Consider the following 20,589-nt stretch of genomic DNA (forward strand, 5'->3'; position numbering starts at 1 on the left):
GGGAAAAGGTAGAAAGAAGATGGAGAGGAAGAGAGTAGGGGGATGACAAAGGGAGAGTTATGTAAGCCTACATCTACAGTGTGACCACATGTCAATCTGGTGTGTACTGTGCCGGCCTATGAACAGTTAGAGTCTTGTTACTGTGATGTTGCAGAGCATTAGTGTGCAGACAGATTTCAATCTGAGGAACGCCTTGAAGGAATGGGCGTTCTCTGTGATATCGGCTCAACATCTGCCTGGCAAAGTCCTAGTAAGTCACAAGACATGCAGGAAGACGACTCTAATGTTTTTCTTCTTCAGTCCTACTATTGTATTTCTCACGCTTTCCTTCCTCAACAGATGGTGCTGATATTCTGTTTCAACATCGGCTCCATCCTGACCTATATCATCCTCTCTACTGAGTGAGTTGCATCATAATATACATGGTGATGGGATCAAAACAAAGTTTTGTTTGTTCACTAGAAAGGTCCAAGACAAAGAGCCAGAGAGAAACTAAAATGTCTTCTCCCACTCCTCTCAGCCCAGTAGAGTCCTGCATGAAAGAATACAGCATAGCTTTCCTCATTGATTTGAGCTTCAACATCTGCCACCTTCTGTATTTTGGGCTCAGGGTGAGGCATTTAGCCAATAGGACACATACAAAATAATGTCACACATTTTGGGTTTAGACAAAGCAGTGTGCATTACTCTGTCTTTCCTGTGTGTCATTGTTCACCAGTTTTTGGCGGCCCAGGATAAGCTTACGGTTTGGGTTGACTTGAGATCCCTGGTGGATTTTTTCACCATTACTCCTTCCATTGTTACCCTGTTTTCCCGTCGAGCCTGGCTGGGTAAGACACTCATACATGGGTCATTCCACAAAGAGTGCCTTTTGCGCCTCTTTGATATTTTAACTATAAATTGTATTTGAACAATATTGCATTTTGAAAGCCTGTTACTGTATATTAAATGAAGTGCCCTTTAATATAGACCACATGGAGAATTCAATTCATCCGATTTTTTAAATATGAATAAAGACCAGAGGAGGCTGGTGGGATGAGCTAAATGAGGACAGGCTCATTGTAATGGCTGGAAAGGAATAATGGAATAGAATCAAACATATGGTTTCTATATGTTTGATACCTTTCCATTATTCCAGCCATCACCATTAGCCTGTCCTCCTATAGCTCCTCCCACCAGCCTCCTCTGACATACTTGCTAAAGTGCCAAAATTCAGCATTTTGACCATTCCCGCTGTGCACCCTCTGTCACTTCTAGGAAGATTCAACCCACTTAACCCCAACATTTCTCCAAGTTTTCACCACCGTAAAGCCCTAGTTGTTTTGTTGCTTTGAGAAAGTAATTTCTGAAGATTATTATTTATTTAATGTCATTAGTGATTAATTTACATTGGTCCCTCATTTTAAGGTCAACCCTGTTACGTGAACTGAACTCTCGTTTTAATTTGGTGAAATAATTCCTTTTACAATATTTTTTTTCAAAATAAACATTGAACATATAATAGTCAAATCATAGTGTAAAAGCAGGTGAGCTGGTTCTACTCTTTTTGGCCATTTTGTGGTAAAGTACTGAGTTGGTCGAGCATAACATGTCAATCCAGTTACCCATAGATAGGCTTGATTTTTTTTTTTTATTACAATTTCAATTTTTTTGTGAAGCTTGCATTCAATTTCCACTCCCTGCTGCACACAACAAGCTTCCATTCGCCCTGTCACAATGGGATTTATGGCTGATTAATGATGAAATCGGCAATCGGTTACAGTCAACCCTGTAACGTTATTTGGCACTTACTATAGTATTTTTTTGAATTTAACCTCTTGAGATGGGAAATCTTGTTGAATATAGGCATTATGACAAAATGTTAAAATTAGGTGAAATCAAACGTACATTTTTTTTAACCAAGTTACACTTCTCTAAAGGCACCGAATTGGTGGAACGACCCACATACAGTTGGTCTACACACTTATACGCCATCAACGTTATGGGTCATTTAAAGCAACATGGGATGGGATGTTCAAATCTCTCCCAATATTGGTTTTAATAACCAATATAAGCTTTTCATTATTATTCTTATTATTTTTATTATTATTATTATTATTATTGTATTTTTTCTTCATTCGAACTGAGTGTTGCAAGATTTTGGTAACTTTCCTAAAAGTTAGTGTTGCAAGATTTTGGAAACTTTCCTAAAATTCCCAGGTTTTCCAGAAACCCCAGTTGGAAGATTTACTGGAATTTACTGACATTTTGCAACCCTATAAGCTAATGTCTTATTTTGTATAACTGGCCCAGGTCTGAGGTTCATCAGAGCTCTGCACATACTGGAGTTACCAGTCGTTCTGCAGATTCTCAACATCTTTAACAGCAACAGGTAACACAGCAACACATACGGTACATCTACATCAAGTTTAAAGTTTTAATGTCACATGCACAAGTACAGTGAAATGTCTTTCTTGCAAGCTCTAATCCCAACAATGCAGTAATCAATAACGATGTAATACTAAAAATAACAAGATACAACAAAAACACACACGATCTATAAATAAGAAGAACATGATAAAGTAAGTAATAATACTATATACAGGGTCCGTTCCAGTACCATAGTTACAATGTGCAATTTCCATCAAATGTGCATCAAATAGAGGCGGAACAGGGATGAAAAGTAAGGATGATGATTCCATTGACTTTCACATTTTCAGCATGTATGAGATACAAGCAATGTGACTTGTTTTAAATGCATGTCTGCCTGTTAATACAATTGAACTTTCTCTCTCTCTCACACACATTCTCTCTCTCTCAACACATTCTCTCACTTACATTCTCTCAGTCCCACTCACATTTTCTGTCACTCTGTATTCCCAGCACCACTCTGAAACTCTCCCGCCTGGTTGCCATCCTAACAGGCACACTGCTGACCTCAGCTGGTTTCATCCACCTGGTGTGTTTGTGTCATTTCCATTCATGTCTTGGTTCTCTCCACACTCTTTACATTCACAGAGAAATAAGCAAACCATTTTGATAGACAGTTGAGGCACTATTGCACTAATGTTGTAAATTTGTGTATTATGATTAATTCAGCTAATACTAAAATGAGTAATTCTGCTAACATTAAAGCTGGAATCCATAGCGGTGAAACTGCCACGTCTGTTTGCGATATTATAACAACAAAGACAATACTTCAACAACAAAAATGATGTTGGACATCATTGAACGCGCAATAGAATAGTAGAGTGTGTACTCAGATTTTTTTTTACCACAATGCTGGATGCTCATCTCCTCCGTTTCATAAACAAAACAATAACAAATGGCCTGGGGCGACCAGTGGCACTGTTTCACCTTGAGGATCTCAACTTTAACCACTCTCTCTCATGAGACCTGGTCTTGCTGCAGCTGGAGAACTCAGGTGACCCCTGGCTGGACTTCTCCAACCCCCAACCTCTCTACTACTTTGAGTGTGTTTACTTCCTGGTTGTTACCATGTCAACGGTGGGCTATGGTGACTTGGAGTTGAGGACGACCCTGGGACGCCTCTTCGTCATCATCTTCATCTTTATTGGACTGGTAAATCTCATAAGACAGTATTGACTCCCCCCATACAATGTAAAGAGCCTTTAAGCATAGGAAAGTGCTATGGAAATCCAATCCATGAAAGCTACTGTCTGCTTTCCGAATGGCACCCGATCCCCCCCATATCAGGGATGCGGCCCGTGGCCCCCCTTTTTGTAGGCCTGTGGATACATTTCCAAAAATAAACAAATTAGCCCATGTCAGCTAACATTTTTGGGATTTTGCTTAGGGCACCCAAAAGGCTAGGACTGGCTCTGACTGCGTATCTGGGTATGGATGTGGGTACGCAGACCCGCAAACTACAGATTTATTTCAAAGTTGCCCATCCCTGCCTTATAAAGTGCACTACCTTGAACAGGGCCCATAGGGTTCTGGTCAAAAGTAGTGCACTTCATAGGGAATATGGTGCCATTTGGGATGGAGTCACTGTCAGTGGTGCATTGAGGATGTGATTTAGATACACATCATGTCTCTCTCTCTCTCTCTCTCTTTCTCTCTGTCTCTCTCAGGGTCTGTTTGCCAACTTTGTCCCAGAGGTGGTTCAGATCATCATTAACAGGAAGAGGTTTGATGGAAGCTTCACGGGTGTCTCAGGCAAGACGTGAGTCATCTTACTACAGTTTATCGGAGATGACCAAAATAAAGCAGTTGGTGTAGTAGCAGCTACAAGGTATATTTTTTTATGTCACACAACATGATAATATACACTGGACCTAAACAAAAACAACGAAATCCTCAGTATATCTGATATAATGCTTCTTAGAACGAGAGAAAGACTATAACATTATATCTCCACCCATCCATGTTAATGTTCCTCCCTGTGTGTGTGTGTGTATGTGTGTGTGTGTGTGTGTGCGTGCGTGCGTGCGTGCGTGCGCGCTAGCCATGTGGTGGTGTGTGGTCACATCACTCTGAGCAGCGCCTCTGCCTTTATGAAAGATTTTCTACATGAGGACAGGGGAGAGGTCGACGTCAAGGTGCTCTTCCTGGGAAAGTGAGTCACAGCGTTACCTTTGAGCCCAACCTGGGCCCCCGTCAAATGTTGTGCACTACATAGGGATTAGGGTCCCGTTTCAGACACTGCTATCTCTGCCTTTGCCAGCTTCCGTCCTAACCAGGAGCTGGAGGCGTTCTTCCTGAGGTGGTTCCTGAAGGTCACCTTCTACCAGGGCTCAGTGATGCAGAGGAGAGACCTGGAGAGAGTGAAGGTACTGGAGCCAAGTACACACTCAGTTTGGATAACGGACGTACAACACATTTGACACAACTGTTTTGATACAACAAGTTAGTCTGCACAAACAATATTCACACACACCAATTGTGGGGACACCAAACAATGGTTTTGTAATCATTTTTGTCCAGACAAACTCTCCGACTTGACTGAGTGTGTAACTGGACATACTACCATCTAGCAATCGGATGCTAACATTAGCGCTTGTGCTCCAAGCCAACTGTGCACAGTTGTGGAATCTAGAGCAAGAAGCTAGCTTGTTCCTCCTGGAGCGACTGTTGGCTCTTAGATCTCAGGAAGGTTACACGTCACCACAGTGGCTAGAAGTTACTGGCTAGCCTCTGCTTACCACGTACAACTAGGCCACCAACACAGAGAGGGAGACACGTACACTGGGAAGGGTACAGGAGGGACACAGGGATGCAGAGTAATGATGGTTTAGTGACTGTGGTACATGGTAGTACTGGCTTGATGCTATCCTCTGTGTGTAGATGCATAAAGCAGGAGCTTGCCTGATCATCTGTGACAGGTTCACCTCAGACCAGCATAAGGAGGACGCTGCCAATCTCATGAGGTAGGGAGGGCTCAGGTGCATGCACACATAGCTAGACAAGTACACGCGCGCACACATACACGTTCACCTGCTCTCTAGTTTGCTATCCTTTCTGACACAAAGCTAAAGATAAATAATAAGATAAAACAACATGTTTTAAGAGTGTGTGTGTCCACTGTCAGGGTGATCTCCATCAAACAGTATTGTCCCAACACCAGGATTATAGTTCAGATGCTGAAGCACAACAGTAAGGTAGGCTGCCAGTCCCCGATGCCTATATACGTCTTACTAACAAGTATGGCTACTGTTGCTGGATGATGTGTCGTGTGTGCGTGTGTGTGCTCCCAAGGCGTTCCTGCAGAACGTGCCTAACTGGGACTGGAGTCGAGGTGATGCAGTGATCTGCCTGGCAGAGCTCAAACTGGGTTTCATGTCTCAGAGCTGCCTGGTGCCTGGCCTCTCCACGCTGTTGACCAACCTGTTCACCATGCAGAGTGAGATCGAGGTATGTCAACAATAAAGTGCACTATTCTGATCCCTTATTAAGTATTTGAATGTATTTCTGAAAGCAGGGTGGGAGAGCAGAGAGGGAGATGGGACACAGACAGGCTTGGCCGAGAGACATGACTCCAACCCCTGTCGCCAGGGGACATGTGGTCCGAAGTCAGGAGCTTTAACTGTTATACTAGACTCCATCACAGTGCTGTACTTTTTGTCAGGTATCTCTGTTGCTACTGAATCTCTGTTGCCATTTTGTCTTACAGCAGGATGGAGACACCTGGCAGAACCTGTACAGAGAGGGCCTCTACAATGAGATCTACACAGAGCACCTGTCCCCCTCCTTCATAGGGATGTCCTTCGCTCAGGCCAGCAAGTCAGTTATTCTGTCCGCTACAGAGAGACATATCAGTGTTCTATTACTACAAACAAACATGATCTCTCTCTCTCTGTCTGCCTGCCTGCCTGTCTGCCTGTCTGCTTGTGTGCCTGTCTGCTTGTGTGCCCTTCTGCCTGTCTGCTTGTGTGCCCTTCTGCCTGTCTGCTTGTGTGCCTGTCTGCTTGTGTGCCTGTGTGCCTGTCTGCTTGTGTGCCTGTGTGCCTGTGTGCCTGTCAGGCTATGTTTCCTGAAGCTGAGGTTGCTGTTGATTGGGATTGAGTATCAGAGCGGAGACCAAGATTTCAAGTAAGTAACTAGTAGTAGTAGCAGTAGTAGTATTTGTATTTATTAAGGATCTCCACTCTTCCTGTAGTAGTAGTAGTAGCAGCAGTAGTAACAGTAGTAGTAGCAGCAGTAGTAACAGTAGTAGTAGCAGCAGTAGTAACAGTAGTAGTAGCAGCAGTAGTAACAGTAGTAGTAGTAGCAGTAGTATTTGTATTTATTAAGGATCCCCACTCTTCCTGCAGTAGCAGTAGTAGTAGCAGCAGTAGTCGTAGCATAGTAGGAGCAGTAGTAGTAGCAGCAGCAGTAATAGTATTTGTATTTATTAAGGATCCCCACTCTTCCTGTAGTAGCAGGAGCAGTAGAAGTAGTAGTATTTGTATTTATTATGGATCTCCACTCTTCCTGCAGTAGCAGTAGTAGTAGCAGCAGTAGTCGTAGCATAGTAGGAGCAGTAGTAGTAGTAGCAGCAGCAGCAGTAATAGTATTTGTATTTATTAAGGATCCCCACTCTTCCTGTAGTAGCAGGAGCAGTAGATTTAGTAGTATTTGTATTTATTATGGATCTCCACTCTTCCTGTAGTAGTAGTAGTAGCAGCAGTAGTAACAGTAGTAGTAGCAGCAGTAGTAGTAGTAGTAGCAGTAGTATTTGTATTTATTAAGGATCCCCACTCTTCCTGCAGTAGCAGTAGTAGTAGCAGCAGTAGTCGTAGCATAGTAGGAGCAGTAGTAGTAGTAGCAGCAGCAGCAGTAATAGTATTTGTATTTATTAAGGATCCCCACTCTTGCTGTAGTAGCAGGAGCAGTAGAAGTAGTAGTAGTAGTAGTATCAGTAGTATTTGAATTTATTAAGGATCCCCACTCTTCCTGTAGTAGCAGCAGTAGCAGCAGCAGCAAAGATTTTTAGAACTAAACCAAGATCGACCACAGCCTGTTGTTTCCAATGGGATCAAATGAGCCATAGTGGGCAGAACATGCAAGGAGGGGGGTAGAGCCAAGCACGAGCTAGCGAGATCCTATTGGCGCGTTCTAGCATGATCTGCATATTTCCGTTAGGGAACACCTACTCAGTGAAGTGCGCGTGTGCAATAACTCAATTTGCCTTTGCAGTTCTTCTAAACAACGCATTTAAAAAAAACTTTTGCAAAGGGTAAAGTCTACAAATCTTAGTCCACTCTGTTCATAACAGATTCTAGTTTGGGGAACAGAAAACTGTATTGAGATCAAATGTTTAATCGATGAGAAAACTTGCAGAATGTCGGCCAAAATCCATCTCGTTCTGTCTTCTCCCACTGCCCGCCAGTGGGCTTCCTCTCACTACCATATTTGGTAGTGAGTGGAAATGCTAAGCAGATGCTTCACATTTATACAGTAAAATATCTGTCTCATTGTTCTATCTGTGGTAGTTGTAGCAGTGGTAGAGGTGGCAGCAGTAGTAGTAGACAGTCATTTTTATAATGCTTACAGGTATTTGATTATTTTACACATTAACAGTAGTGTTGTGGATGGGCTGCTGCCTGTCTGCCTGTTAAAGTTGTTTTGTTGTTTGTCAGTGTGTTGGTGAATCCTCCCAGTCACATCAAAATAAAGCTGTGGACTCTGGGTTTCCTCATAGCCAGCAATGCCAGTGATGCCAGAAGGTACTGTACCACTCTAATATTAGTTCATAAACTAGAGCCTTGACTCAAATACTTCTGTATGTGGGGAGTATTCACGTTAGTCATTTTTGCGTACCTGTGTGTTTGTCAGGGCGAGTATGTACTGCTCTGTGTGTCACAGAGACATCAAGGATTTGCCCAGGATGAGACCCTGCAGGTGCACTGAGCAGAAAGATGGTACGGCAACAATACAATGACCAAGACTTTTTACACTCACAGACCTTTTTAGTACTAACCTCAGTTTCACAAGAGCAAAGCAACTGAGACGGATGTTGAGAGGTGCAGAGAAGGTGCAGTCTCTAACTCCTCCACTAGGAGGAGTCCTCATCCCACTTTTCTCCACTGGGCTGAAAAATCAGGCTTTTCTTTAGGACCTATATTAGCAGAAAGCACCAAGCGCCTCTGTCTGTCCTGTTCGCCTCATTACACATTTTCACACAGAGCAGAGACTCAGAATGGCTGTCTGTCACCCTTCTATGTCTCTTATGAGCCTGTCTGTCACCTATGGGTGTGTCTGACCGGCAAGACTGTCTCTCACCCGTGTGTTTCTCATCTGTGTGTGTGTGTGTGTCCCATCAGTCTCATCTCACACCTCCGCCATGAGTCTAGGCTTCAGACGTCCATCACTGGGAGTTCTGCCCTTCAGGTGAGAAATCACAGCCTTCTACACAGGAATATGTTTGTTTTGAACATGCTGAGACAAATACTTAATTTAAAACTCACCGTGATATATCGCACTGTCATTAGTGGAGGCTGCCTGGTGCGGGCAGGCGGGCAGGCTATGTCCTGGACAGCTGAGCACAGTAGAATAGGAGGCTGGGATTGACAGGCTGATTAATGGGCCGGCTCCCCAGCCGCCTCACTCAACCCATTCTGGGCATTAATATTGGGAGATCCTGTCAGAGGACAGAGAGGGAGGACAGGGAAGGAGGACAGGGAAGGAGGACAGGGAAGGAGGACAGGGAGGGAGGACAGAGAGGGAGGAGGACAGGGAGGGAGGACAGAGAGGGAGGAGGAGAGAGGGGGGAGGAGAGAGAACGGTCAGAAGGTGAGTTAGTGAGCAGAATACAGATTAAATAAATTGTAGTGCCCTGCTTTCTCCCTCTTTCTATCTCTGTGTCTCTCCCCCCCATCCCTCTCACTCCTGTCTCCCTCTCTTTCTTTATCTCTCTCCGTCTATCCGGTCTCGTCCCCACCCTTTTTATCTGTGATTCCACTACCCTAGTGAATACCTTTAATTTCCCCTTTTGTGCTCTTGACATCCAGAGTTGGTGGACAGTGCTCGTGTGTATAGGTAATGTGTCTGCATGCATGAGTCTGTGTGTGCCTCCCCTGTCTTCTCTCCCTCCACCCTTTTTTCCCCACACTCTCTTGAGGCTTGTGTGTGTGTGTGTCCTCTGCTGTAGCCCAGAGGGAGAGACTCTTCGAGAGAGGGAGTGTGTGTGGGAGCAGCAGCAGCAGCAGGAGGAGCAGCTGGAGGAGGTGGGGCTGGACTCTACAGGACTGTTCCACTGGTGCCCACCTGTTCCCCTGAAGGACATCTCACTGGTAAGACTGGGACATGGACAGATAGGCAATTAGGCACTAATGGTGAGCGATTAACATATATTTTTTCTTCCGGTTATTAAACAACTAATTGACCGACGTCGGTTCAATTACTTGAATTCCATTGAGTTTATTTTTTGTGTAAGCCCAACGTGCCGTTTCTCTAGAGAGAAATCAAATAATTCACGAGCGAAATCAAGTCAAGAACTATGTGCGACTCTGGGCTGAAGGGAGTTGTAGTTTTCATTGAGCAAATATTCAACCTAAGTTCAGCGCAAAAACACGTTAATTAACTACAATGACCATAATCCACTGCGCCTGTTATTTCCGTCTCGGACACTTTTACGCCTGCTGTGTTTGGTAAGATACACACAGACCGCTTAGACTGCATGAGAGAGGAACGTACACAACACAACAAGAAGAGAGAGAGGGATAGAAACAGTGCTTCTACATCTGCATTGCTTGCGTTTTGGGGTTTTAGGCTGGATTTCTGTATAGCACTTTGTGACATCTGCTGATGTAAAAAGGGCTTTATAAATACATTTGATTTGATTGATACCTGAAAGTGTGTGTTATCTACTTTGAAGAACTAGCAAAATGATTTCGTCACACAGCTCTGCAGCATACTTAGGCAGGCTAGACTAGCTAAATAGGATGACTAAAGACAGTACAGTTTGGGGTGCACAGAGATAACGTTGTCTGACTGGCTGCTACTGACTGAGCAGAGATGAGATGATCACTTTAAAAATAATAAAGTCATCAAATAAAATTGTAATTTACCCAACTGAAAATACTATTACTATATTCTGTTGATGTCTACCCAATGTGGACCTGACGGAGACAATGGAATATTTTCAATGTTTTGGCAATTGAATGTTCACTATATTTGGCTTTGGCTTTGGAATGTACATTTTTCATAATGCATTATTTTTTTTAAAGCCGAAATCAAAAACCGTGATTTTCGAAGAATCAAACCGAAACCGAACCCGAACCGTCCTCAAAAAGTACTAATTGCTCAGCACTATTAGGAACACACTCACTGTCTCACACACTGGCACTAGCTTACTTGTACCTAGCCAGCTAGAATACATTCATGTAGTAATAACATAATAAACATCACCAGTCATGCATTTGTGTGTGTCTGTGTGTATCCTCCTCAGACCAGACAGAGTGCCAGTACCCTGGCGCTGCAGGACCACGTGGTGGTGTGTGTCTTTGGGGACGGGGGCTCCAGCCTGCTGGGCCTAGGGGACTTCATGATGCCTCTGAGGGCCAGCAGCCTGACGGCCCCAGAGCTGAGGACGGTCGTCTTCCTGGGAGACCCACACTACTTCAGCAGGGAGTGGCCCAACATACAATACTTCCCCAATATCTACTTCCTGCCTGTGAGTCTCTGGACATGTGGGAATACTCTATAATAGATCTGAAATCTATCCATTATTCTACAGAAACTTGACTTTTTGCTGACATACACGACAGGCATAGGTCCGGATCAGAGGAGGCTGGTGGTATGAGCTATAGGAGGACAGGCTTATTGTAATGGCTGGAATGGAATAAGGGGAGGGGGGGGGGGGGGGGTCCATGTGTTTCATGTGCTTGATACCATTCCATTAATTCCATTCCAGTCATTACAATGAGCCCGTCCTCCTGTAGCTTCTCCCACCAGCCTCCACTGGTCAGGATACTCTAATCGCTAGAATACCTAGTAAAGAGACTAACTAGGTAGAAGAGGTGTCTAGGACTATAGAACGTACCACTCCTCTAGCCTTGCCTGACTCCCCCTGTCCCCTCACCCCATCCCTATTCTCATTCCGTCTCCCCCCTCCCCACTCTCTCCCCCAGGGCTCTCCTCTGTGTGGGGCAGACCTGCGTGCGTTGAAGTTGGAGCGCTGTGCCATGGTGGTGGTCCTCAGCTCTCTGTCCAGCTCCATCTACGTTGAGCCCTCCATGCAGGATAAGGAGACCATCCACTTCTGTGTTAACCTCTACCACATCCGCTTCAGCCCCGAGCCAGGCACACTCAGTCACACTCAAAGTCACGGCCACGGACAGGGGCTGGAGCTTGGTCATGGGTTTGGTGGCCGTAACCGGGACCCGAGCCACGGTCAGTGAGAGGGACCAGAGAGGTTCATGGAGAATGTTCAGGGGGCTGGGAGAATATTACTGTTAAATGTTTGTTAGCTGCTTTAATATCCGATTCGTTGGCTTGGCTCGAGGCTGGACTGTCAGTGTGAGAGGAGAGATTGTGTGTGTGTGTGTGTGTGTTTATATTGTCCGTGAAGAGTGTGTGTGTCATGTCCGTGGTATGAGCGCCATACAGATTGTGGTCAGACAGACAGACAGACAGGGGCTGAGGGAAAGTCCTGAAGGCTCAGCAGAAGTGTTCCGGGAATTGTGTGAGCGAATGGGGTGTGTGTGTGTATAAACGGCAGCGTGTATGTGTGTGAACCTCAGTGTTTGTGTGTGTGTGTGTGTGTGTGTGTGTGTGTGTGTGTGTGTGTGTGTGTGTGTGTGTGTGTGTGTATAAACGGCAGCGTGTATGTGTGTGAACCTCAGTGTTTGTGTGTGTGTGTGTGTGTGTGTGTGTGTGTGTGTGTGTGTGTGTGTGTGTGTGTGTGTACGTGACAGCCTGCCACAGAAGCTGACAGAAAATAAACATGTTCCAGTAATTAACCTTGACAGGCTCAATGTGTCGCCAACAGCAGAATGTGCTAATGACACAATTAATCCATAATTAAGGCATGCTGTCTCACTGGAGCCATACAGTGGCTGGACCGACCCGCCTGGGCTGCCTATCAATGACTGTTTATCTGTACTACAGAAGTGTGTGTGTGTGTGTGTGTGTGTGTGTGTGTGTGTGTGTGTGTGTGTGTGTGTGTGTTGAGGTTGGGTTATTTTTTTGTAGGGGACATTGGTGCATAATGTCCTAGCAATACACACTAATACCTGAAATGTTCACGTGTTTAGTGACAAAATAATCACTGTTTTACCAATCATGTTATGCAAATGCTTTTGGGAATCCCATTCTTTTGAGGGTTTTTACCTTAGTTGATTACACTGCTAAAATGACCAAAATGTAAGGTCAAAATGGTATAGATGTGTATCACTGATTTATACTTTTGTAGTTGTCGTGTTCAGTTTGTGCCGTTGTAACAGTGTGTGTTATGTGTTGTGTTGTGCAGACACACTAGACTTTTCCCACATCCCTACGATACCCGAGAAGGCTGAGGTCACCCCTACTCACAGCGCCGGCACCACTGTCCCTCTGCTGGTAGAGCTGGGTATTGTGCCTATTTCACTCCCTAGTGCTTTGCTACATCGAAACAGGGACAGGATTTTGTTTCTGACGTTCCTGGTCTGGTCACATGGTCAGAGAAAACCAGGAAATACCATGTAGTTATAGGTGAATGGTGACAATTGATAAAAAAAGAAAAAAAATAAGTACAGTACTATTATTCACAGCGATCCCTGTTTAAACGAAAACTTTTAGACCAATCAGAAACTTTCACTGACCTCTATACTGACTGTACTGTAATTAGACTACTAACTAGTCCCTTTCTCCCCCAGTGAACAGCTCTAACGTGTGCTTTGTGAACGAGGCGGACAGCCAAGAGGACTTCTCCAGCCTGACCCTCACCCAGGCCTTCTCTGTAGGCTCCGTCTTCTCTGTCGACCTACTGGACTCTCTCATGGCAGCCGTGAGTAGACAGAACAGGACACAACGGCCGAGTACTAAGTTGCACCCTATTGCCTATATGGTGCACTATTTTTGATCAGTTCTCCATAGGCATAGCCATAGCCATTTGGAAAGCATTCAATCCATAGCAATAGTAATTAATCAATAGCTGTACTACTTAGTTGCTTATAATAGTGCTATAATTCATGGCTTGAAAGTATTATTACCATTGGGAAGCATGATACCACTTATGTTTTACTTTATCCATTCTTCTCTTCCCAATGCTATAAGATCATGCATTTGGAGCACCGAAGATGGTGGACGATTGATAGCCTCCCCAAGATAGCTAGCTAACCAGTCAACTAACCTGAAAAACTGCCTGTATATTTTAACAGGGTGGGGGAACTCTATTTCTAGTTATTGGCCTTGGGTAGAACACACAGTGTTACTGTGAGCTGAGGGTTAGCTAACATAACCAATAACTAACCTAATCTAACCTAACCTTACCTCTGAGTGGTTGTCTGTCTGTCTGTCTGTCTGTCTGTCTGTCTGTCTGTCTGTCTGTCTGTCTGTCTGTCTGTCTGTCTGTCTGTCTGTCTGTGTGGTGTGGTGTGGTGTGTAGACGTACTTCAACGCCAACGTGCCTGGTCTGATCTGTACGCTGGTGACGGGTGGCGACACCCCCTTACTGGAGGCCCAGCTGGCAGAGGACAACCAGCTGCGGGGAGGGGAGATGTCCATGAAGATGTGGGCGCTGCGCCAACGCTCCAAACTGGCACAGCTGGCACTGCAGGATGAGCCCCTCTGCAGCCTCTCTGTGAGTTTCTACTACAAACACACACAGACATACACTATATATACAAAAGTATGTGGACACCCCTTCAAATTAGTGGATTCGGCGATTTCAACTGCACCCATTGCTGACAGGTGTATAAAATCGAGCACACAGCCATGCAATATCCATAGCCAAACATTGGCAGTAGAATGGCCCATACTGAATAAGTCAATGACTTTCAACGTGCCACCTTTCCAACAAGTCAGTTTGTCAAATTTGTGCCCTGCTAGAGCTGCCCTGGTCAACTGTAAGTGCTGTTATTGTGAAGTGGAAACGTTTAGGAGCAACAACGGCTCAGGCTCGAAGTGATAGGTCACACAAGCTCACACGAGAATGGGACTGCTTCGGTTCATGGTTTGGGCTAGGCCTGTCACCCCCTGATCTGTTTCACCTGTCTTGTGCTTGTCTCCACCCCCACCAGGTACCCCCTATTTTTGCCCATTGTCTCCTGTGTATTTATACCTGCATTTTCTGTTTGTCTGTTGGCAGTTCGTCTTGTCTTCTCAGGTCATACCAGCGTGTTTCCTGTTTTTCCTGTTCTCAAGTTTTTGTTTTTTAGTCTTCCCGGTTCTGACCTTCTGCCTGTCCTGACCCTGAGCCTGCCTGCCGTCCTGTACCTGCCTGACTCTGACCTGGTTTACAAACCTCTGCATGCCAACGACCTGCCTTTTGCCGGCCCCCTTTGTTATAATAGATATTCTGAGAACCGTACTATGCGCATCTGGGTCTTATCCTGAGTCTTGATGAGGCCCCTTAGTTCCAGTGAAGGAAAATCTTACCGCTTCAGCATACAATGACATTCTAGAGTAGACGATTCTGTGCTTCCAACTTTGTGGCAACAGTTTGGGGAAGGCCCTTTCCTGTTTCAGCATGACAATACCCCCGTGCACAAAGCGAGGTCCATACAGAAATGGTTTGTTGAGATCGGTTTGGAAGAACTTGACTGGCCTGCACAGAGCCCTGACCTCAACCCCATCGAACACCTTTGGGATGAATTTGAATGCTGACTGTGAGCCAAGCCTAATCGCCCAACATTAGTGCCCGAACTCACTAATGTTGTTGTGGCTGAATAGAAGCAAGTCCCTGCAGCAATGTTCCAACATCTAGTGGAAAGCCTTCCCAGAAGAGTAGAGGATGTTATAGCAGCAAAGGCGGGACCAACTCCATATTAATGCCCATGATTTTGGAATGAGATGTTCAACGAGCAGGTGTCCACATACTTTTGGTCAGGTAGTATACACCTATATGGACACACACCTATGCTGAGTGTACAAAACATTAGGAACAGTTGCTCTGTCTATGACATAGATTGACCAGGTAGATCCAGGTGAAAGCTATGATTCCTTATTGATGTCACTTAAATCCACTTCAATCAGTGTCGATTAAGGAGAGGAGACAGGTTAAAGTAGTATTTTGTAAGCCTTGAGACAATGGAGACATGGGTGGTGCATGTGGGACATTCAGAGGGGGAATGACTTGCCTAGTTAAATAAATACACAAAATGGCTAAGACAAAAGATTGCCTTTGAACGGTGGTTTAGTAGTAGAAGGCTCAACCGTTTCCCGTGTGGATCAAGAATGGTGCTCCACTCAAAAGGACATCCAGCCAACTTGACACAACTCTGGGAAGCATTGGAGTCAACATGGGCCAGCATCCCTGTGGAAAGCTTTCGACACCTCGTAGAGTCCATGCCCCGACGAATTGAAGCTGTTCTGAGGGAAAGGGGGGGCAACTCAATATTACGAAGGTGTTCCTAATGCTTTGTACACTCAGTGTATATAGACACATACACACACACACTAACCCACAGTGCATCGGTTCTAGAAACAGGCCCACCTACACACACGTCCTAGTGATTCCCTATCATCCATATCCTCTGCAGTGTGAGGACTTCAAGGAGTTGTTCTGCCAGGCTCTGGACTCGTTGGAGATCCTGTGTTTTGGGCTGTATCGCCTGCTGGACCCTCCTAACCCCTCCATGAAGAGGTACACTACCTATGCTCTTCCCTCTGCTGTTGGCACACACTTACTGTACCACTGTCTCTGCAGGTTTGTAATCACCAACCCGTCAGCAGAGCTCCCGTTGTTGCCTTCAGACAGAGTCTTCTGCTCCGTACCCTTCCACCAGAGTCACCTGCTCACCCTGAGGAGAGCCAAGAACATCAGTCAACACCTATGAACCTCCCCACCCTCTGCTTGGACACCACAAGATGAATTACTCCAAACAGAACACTATCAATTTGATTTATGTAATTCTCTTTATAAAGTCTTTATATGGAAATTATTCTTTTTGCTGACACAGTACCCACACACACGCACACAGGGAGTGCCTTGCTCAAGGGCACAATGGTGGTAGTTTAGGAGAGAGATGATTTACAACCTCTATTGTGAGTGTTTCTTCTATACTGGTTATGAATATCAGTGCCATACAGTAGGAGACATGACAGTGTTTGACAATGGCTATTATTGTTTGCATAGGGTTGGTGACATGTTTTTATAATGTAGCTTTGGGTTGACATGTATGGTTTATTATTCCAATACGGTTATTTTTTTATATATATTTTTTTCCTTTATTTAACTAGGCAAGTCAGTTAAGAACAAATTCTTATTTTCAATGACGGCCTAGGAACAGTGGGTTAACTACCTTGTTCAGGGGCAGAATGACAGATTTCTACCTTGTCAGCTTGGGGATTCGATCTTGCAACCTTTCGGTTACTAGTCCAACGCTCTAACCACTAGGCTACCTGCCGCTCCAATGGTTTGTTTGTTTATGGTTTGTTTAAGTCAATATGCAAATATAGAACTATATTTAAACTTCGGTGAACTGCGGCAAGTTTTTCTACACACACACTGTGCTGTACTTGAGTTGGTTCAAGGGCTGTGTGTGTCTCTGTCTGTGTTCGTGTGTGTGTTTGTCTCTCGTGGCGTCCCAGTCAGTGTGTGTGTGTGTGTGTGTGTTTGTGTTTGTGGTGGTGGCATTCCTGTCAGTACGGGGAGACTAAGCACTGACAGGTGTGTGTCACCCCATCAGTCACCTGTCAGCACTGCCTGCCTGCCCAGGAGGAGGAGGAGAAAAGGAGACGCTGAAGGACACCAGTTGTCTGCCGCTCCGCTCAGCCTGACCCACTTCCTGTCTGGGCACACACACGCACACACCTGTCTGTCTGCGAAAACACACACACAGTCTTCAGAGGACTTTCCGTGTATGTAGGACAAAGGCTGCCTCTGGCTAACCCCAAATTATCATAGACTGTATAGCATTGCAAATGAAAATCCCTCCATCTGACTTGACTCATCGTTCATCACCACCAGAAGAGATTGTGGACCCTGTAGATCAAACAGTAATGTTCAAATCCCTACTCCTCCACCCAACTAAAACCAGAGTAGTGAGGATCACTTGCCAAGCCAGCCCCAGCTCCTCCAAGCATATTTATATACTTTGTCACTCAGAAAAATGAGATGTGCAAATCTATGCCAGAAAGGGGATATTTCTGACAGTGCTTCATGCTTGAGTTTTTCCTCACTCTGCTCTAGATGAGCTGTTGACAGTTTTATGGCTGTACTGTGCTGAAACAGAGAGACTGATATATATATCTATATATATGAGAGAGAGAGAGCTGGACAGTGATAAAAGGGAAAAAGAAAAGAGTGTGAGAGAATGGCCGATGACAACACAGATGCTGTTCCCAGAACACACACTCGTCAGAAAGAAACCTTGACACACACTGCTCAGCCATGCAGCAACAGAACAGTCCCAGCAATGTTACGGGTCCATGTAGCAAGGTCCATGCAGCAACAGAACAGTCCCAGCTATGTTACGGGTCCATGTAGCATGCAAGTGTGTACCTGCGGGAGAGTGCCCTGAATGTGAGTTTGTGTGAGCTGTGGGTTTTCATTTGTGAGTGTCTATGCATTTTTGAGTTAATTTGTATTTGCAGTGTGTCTAGGAGTGTGTGTCTATGTTGAATATGAAAACAGCGTGGCGTGGGTGTGAATCAATTGGTCGTGTGTGTCATGTATAGCAGATACTGTTAGAAAAAGGATTCCAAAAAGGTTATTTGGCTTTCCCCATACGAAAACCCTTTTTGGTTCCAGGTAGAAACCTTTTTGGTTCCATGTAGAACCCTCTGTAGAAATGGTTCTACATCGAACCCAAAAGGGTTCTACCTGGAACCAAAAGGGTTCTTACTTACCTGCAACCAAAAATTGTTATTTGAAGGGTTCTCTTATGGGGACAGCCGAAGAACCCTTAACGGTTCTAGATAGCACCTTTTTTTCTAAGAGTGCATATCCCAGTGAAACGATAGTATAAAATGGTGTCTCTCTGTGTGTGTGTGTGCGTGCGTGCCTGCCTGCCTGCCTGCCTGCCTGCCTGTCTGTCTGTCTGTCTGTCTGTCTGTCTGTCTGTCTGTCTGTCGCTGGACCTCAGTAGCACTGCCACTCAGGGTGACATACATAGGGCTGACAGCGCCCGCTTACACGTGTCACTCGACATTACCCACACACACAGTTGTGAGAGGGAAGAACGGAGCGGGCCAGGGGGACTAGAGAGGAGCTTGCTTCCTGCTTCTGCCTTCCCCCTCCTTCCCCCTGCACACATCATTCTTTCCACCTTCAGTCTCTCTACCTTCAGTTATAACACTACTGGAGCAGTCAGAAGGACATGGCCTCTCTGCCTTACAGAAAACCACACTGGCTTATGAAGCGCTGTTCTTGAGTATTCTGTGTTCTCTAGGCAATATACTTAATGTTAGCATTCCATTAATGTGCTCTGGAGAATGTTCTATTGGATGTTGTCTAGGTGTTCTATATGGATATTCTCTGCCTGGATGTTTTCTGTGTGTTTTGTGTTGTCTGAGCGTTTTGTGGTTGGACACGGTGACGTGAAGACCTTGGTTTTGTCTGCGTCTGTGTGTAAGTGGAGCAGTCAGAGCTCAGATCTCCAGGTGGATTATGGGAATGAAGCCCACATGTTGCTACCTGCCCAGTCAGTCTGCCAGGGGCGCCACATCACCTCCTCTACCCCCCTCGTCCTGTCCTGTCCTGTCAGTCACCCCCTATCAGGGGACGGGATCAGTCCTCTCAGCTCCATTTCCTACTGCCGCAGTGAGTGACACAACAAAAAACAGTCACACAGTGTACATAGGCAAGTCACACACACACACACAGTGTGTGGCAGAGAGTGATGGCTGGCTGGACACAGAGAGATATAGAGAGATGAGGAGACGTGTTGCTGCCTGTGGTCTGTGGAAGCGTCACAAATGGCACCCTATTCGTTATCTAGTACACTACTATTGACCAGGGCCCAGAAGTAGTCACTATTTAGGGAATAGGGTGCCATTTGGGATACATACCTCCTACGTCTGTCAGCGTAGAGGGCATGAGGCCCAGGCAGCCAGGACAGGAGTACACTGAGTCAAGCATTCTGTCAACGGGGAAATGAATATACACATCTAGACTACGTCTGTACTCACTTAACAATCCCTAACTGACTGACTGACTGACTGACACACACACACGCACACACAGAGAGGGGGAACAGACAGGGAAGGAAAGTGTACTGTTTGTATGTCTGTTAATGAAGATGTATGAAGAGATACTGTATATTCGTTCAACCCTGGCATAACTCAGAATAGAGGGAACACAGAGCGGGGGGGGGGGGGGGGGGGAGAACGGGGAGAAAGAGAAGATGTGGAGAAAGAGAACGGATGGATAATTGAGCATGAGGACAGATAAGGTATCACCCACAGAGCTCACCCACACACACATCTCACTCTGTTTCACACACATAGACACACACACACACACACACACACACACACAGGCCAGGAGGGAGAGTGGGAAGGGCACATGAGAGAGAGCTGCACCAAGGACAATAGCTCCATGAACGAAGGCTCTGCGTCATTCATTCTCTCTGTGTCTCTTTGTCTTTCGAGTTCTCTCTCAAGTTTAACCTTGTTTCCAGCCCCTGGCCAAAACAAAACACTACAGACAGACTCCACCAGACACAAAGATCTCTGGGTTTTGGAGAGGAGGTGTTTTGCATATAAACTGTAGCTGAGGCTCGAACAGGCTTGCTTTGCTTTGCTGCAGTTGAATACACAGAGTTTAGTACTCTAGTTTTCACAGCCCTTTCTTGTCCTGGGTTGTGGTTCAGGGTTATGATTGATTATCAAGGCGTTGATCGTACCTTGTACAGATAGAGTTACTGCTGAGTCTGACAGAAGTGCTTTAGGAGTTTGAGTGATGAGAAAGTGTGTGATGTGAACTTCTACTAGCTAGGCCTATTTGTATTTCTGTGGCAGTCCTTAGACTGAATCAACAGGAAGAAAAAATACTTTTCGGAGGCTATTTCATCTGCTAGT

General features: G+C 45.3%; 1 protein-coding gene across 1 annotated transcript; it reads left to right on the forward strand.

Annotated features, from left to right (window-relative positions):
- Nucleotides 1-205: 205 nt before the first annotated feature.
- On the forward strand, nucleotides 206-17,038 carry LOC115164286 (calcium-activated potassium channel subunit alpha-1). The gene is made up of 25 exons (XM_029716601.1): nucleotides 206-401; nucleotides 521-611; nucleotides 719-830; nucleotides 2,293-2,371; nucleotides 2,863-2,938; nucleotides 3,391-3,561; nucleotides 4,077-4,168; nucleotides 4,451-4,561; nucleotides 4,670-4,775; nucleotides 5,290-5,372; nucleotides 5,534-5,603; nucleotides 5,701-5,856; nucleotides 6,116-6,225; nucleotides 6,466-6,534; nucleotides 8,064-8,150; nucleotides 8,260-8,345; nucleotides 8,748-8,814; nucleotides 9,575-9,716; nucleotides 10,874-11,098; nucleotides 11,556-11,817; nucleotides 12,896-12,994; nucleotides 13,281-13,411; nucleotides 14,012-14,206; nucleotides 16,107-16,210; nucleotides 16,274-17,038. The coding sequence occupies exons 1-25, from the start codon at nucleotides 265-267 to the stop codon at nucleotides 16,401-16,403; spliced, it is 2,991 nt and encodes a 996-aa protein (XP_029572461.1). The 5' UTR covers nucleotides 206-264; the 3' UTR covers nucleotides 16,404-17,038.
- Nucleotides 17,039-20,589: the final 3,551 nt, after the last annotated feature.

This window comes from Salmo trutta, chromosome 27 (assembly GCF_901001165.1).
Source record: "Salmo trutta chromosome 27, fSalTru1.1, whole genome shotgun sequence".
NCBI lineage: Eukaryota > Metazoa > Chordata > Actinopteri > Salmoniformes > Salmonidae > Salmo > Salmo trutta.

What these genes read in the sequence shown, in the direction of transcription:
- LOC115164286 (XM_029716601.1), top strand. Translation starts at nt 265, where the DNA reads ATGCAGGAAGACGACTCTAATGTTTTTCTTCTTCAGTCCTACTATTGT. An exon ending in CCCTGAAGGACATCTCACTG is followed by an intron (nt 9,717 to 10,873) that starts GTAAGACTGGGA and finishes TATCCTCCTCAG; the next exon opens with ACCAGACAGAGTGCCAGTAC. An exon ending in TAACCGGGACCCGAGCCACG is followed by an intron (nt 11,818 to 12,895) that starts GTCAGTGAGAGG and finishes TGTGTTGTGCAG; the next exon opens with ACACACTAGACTTTTCCCAC.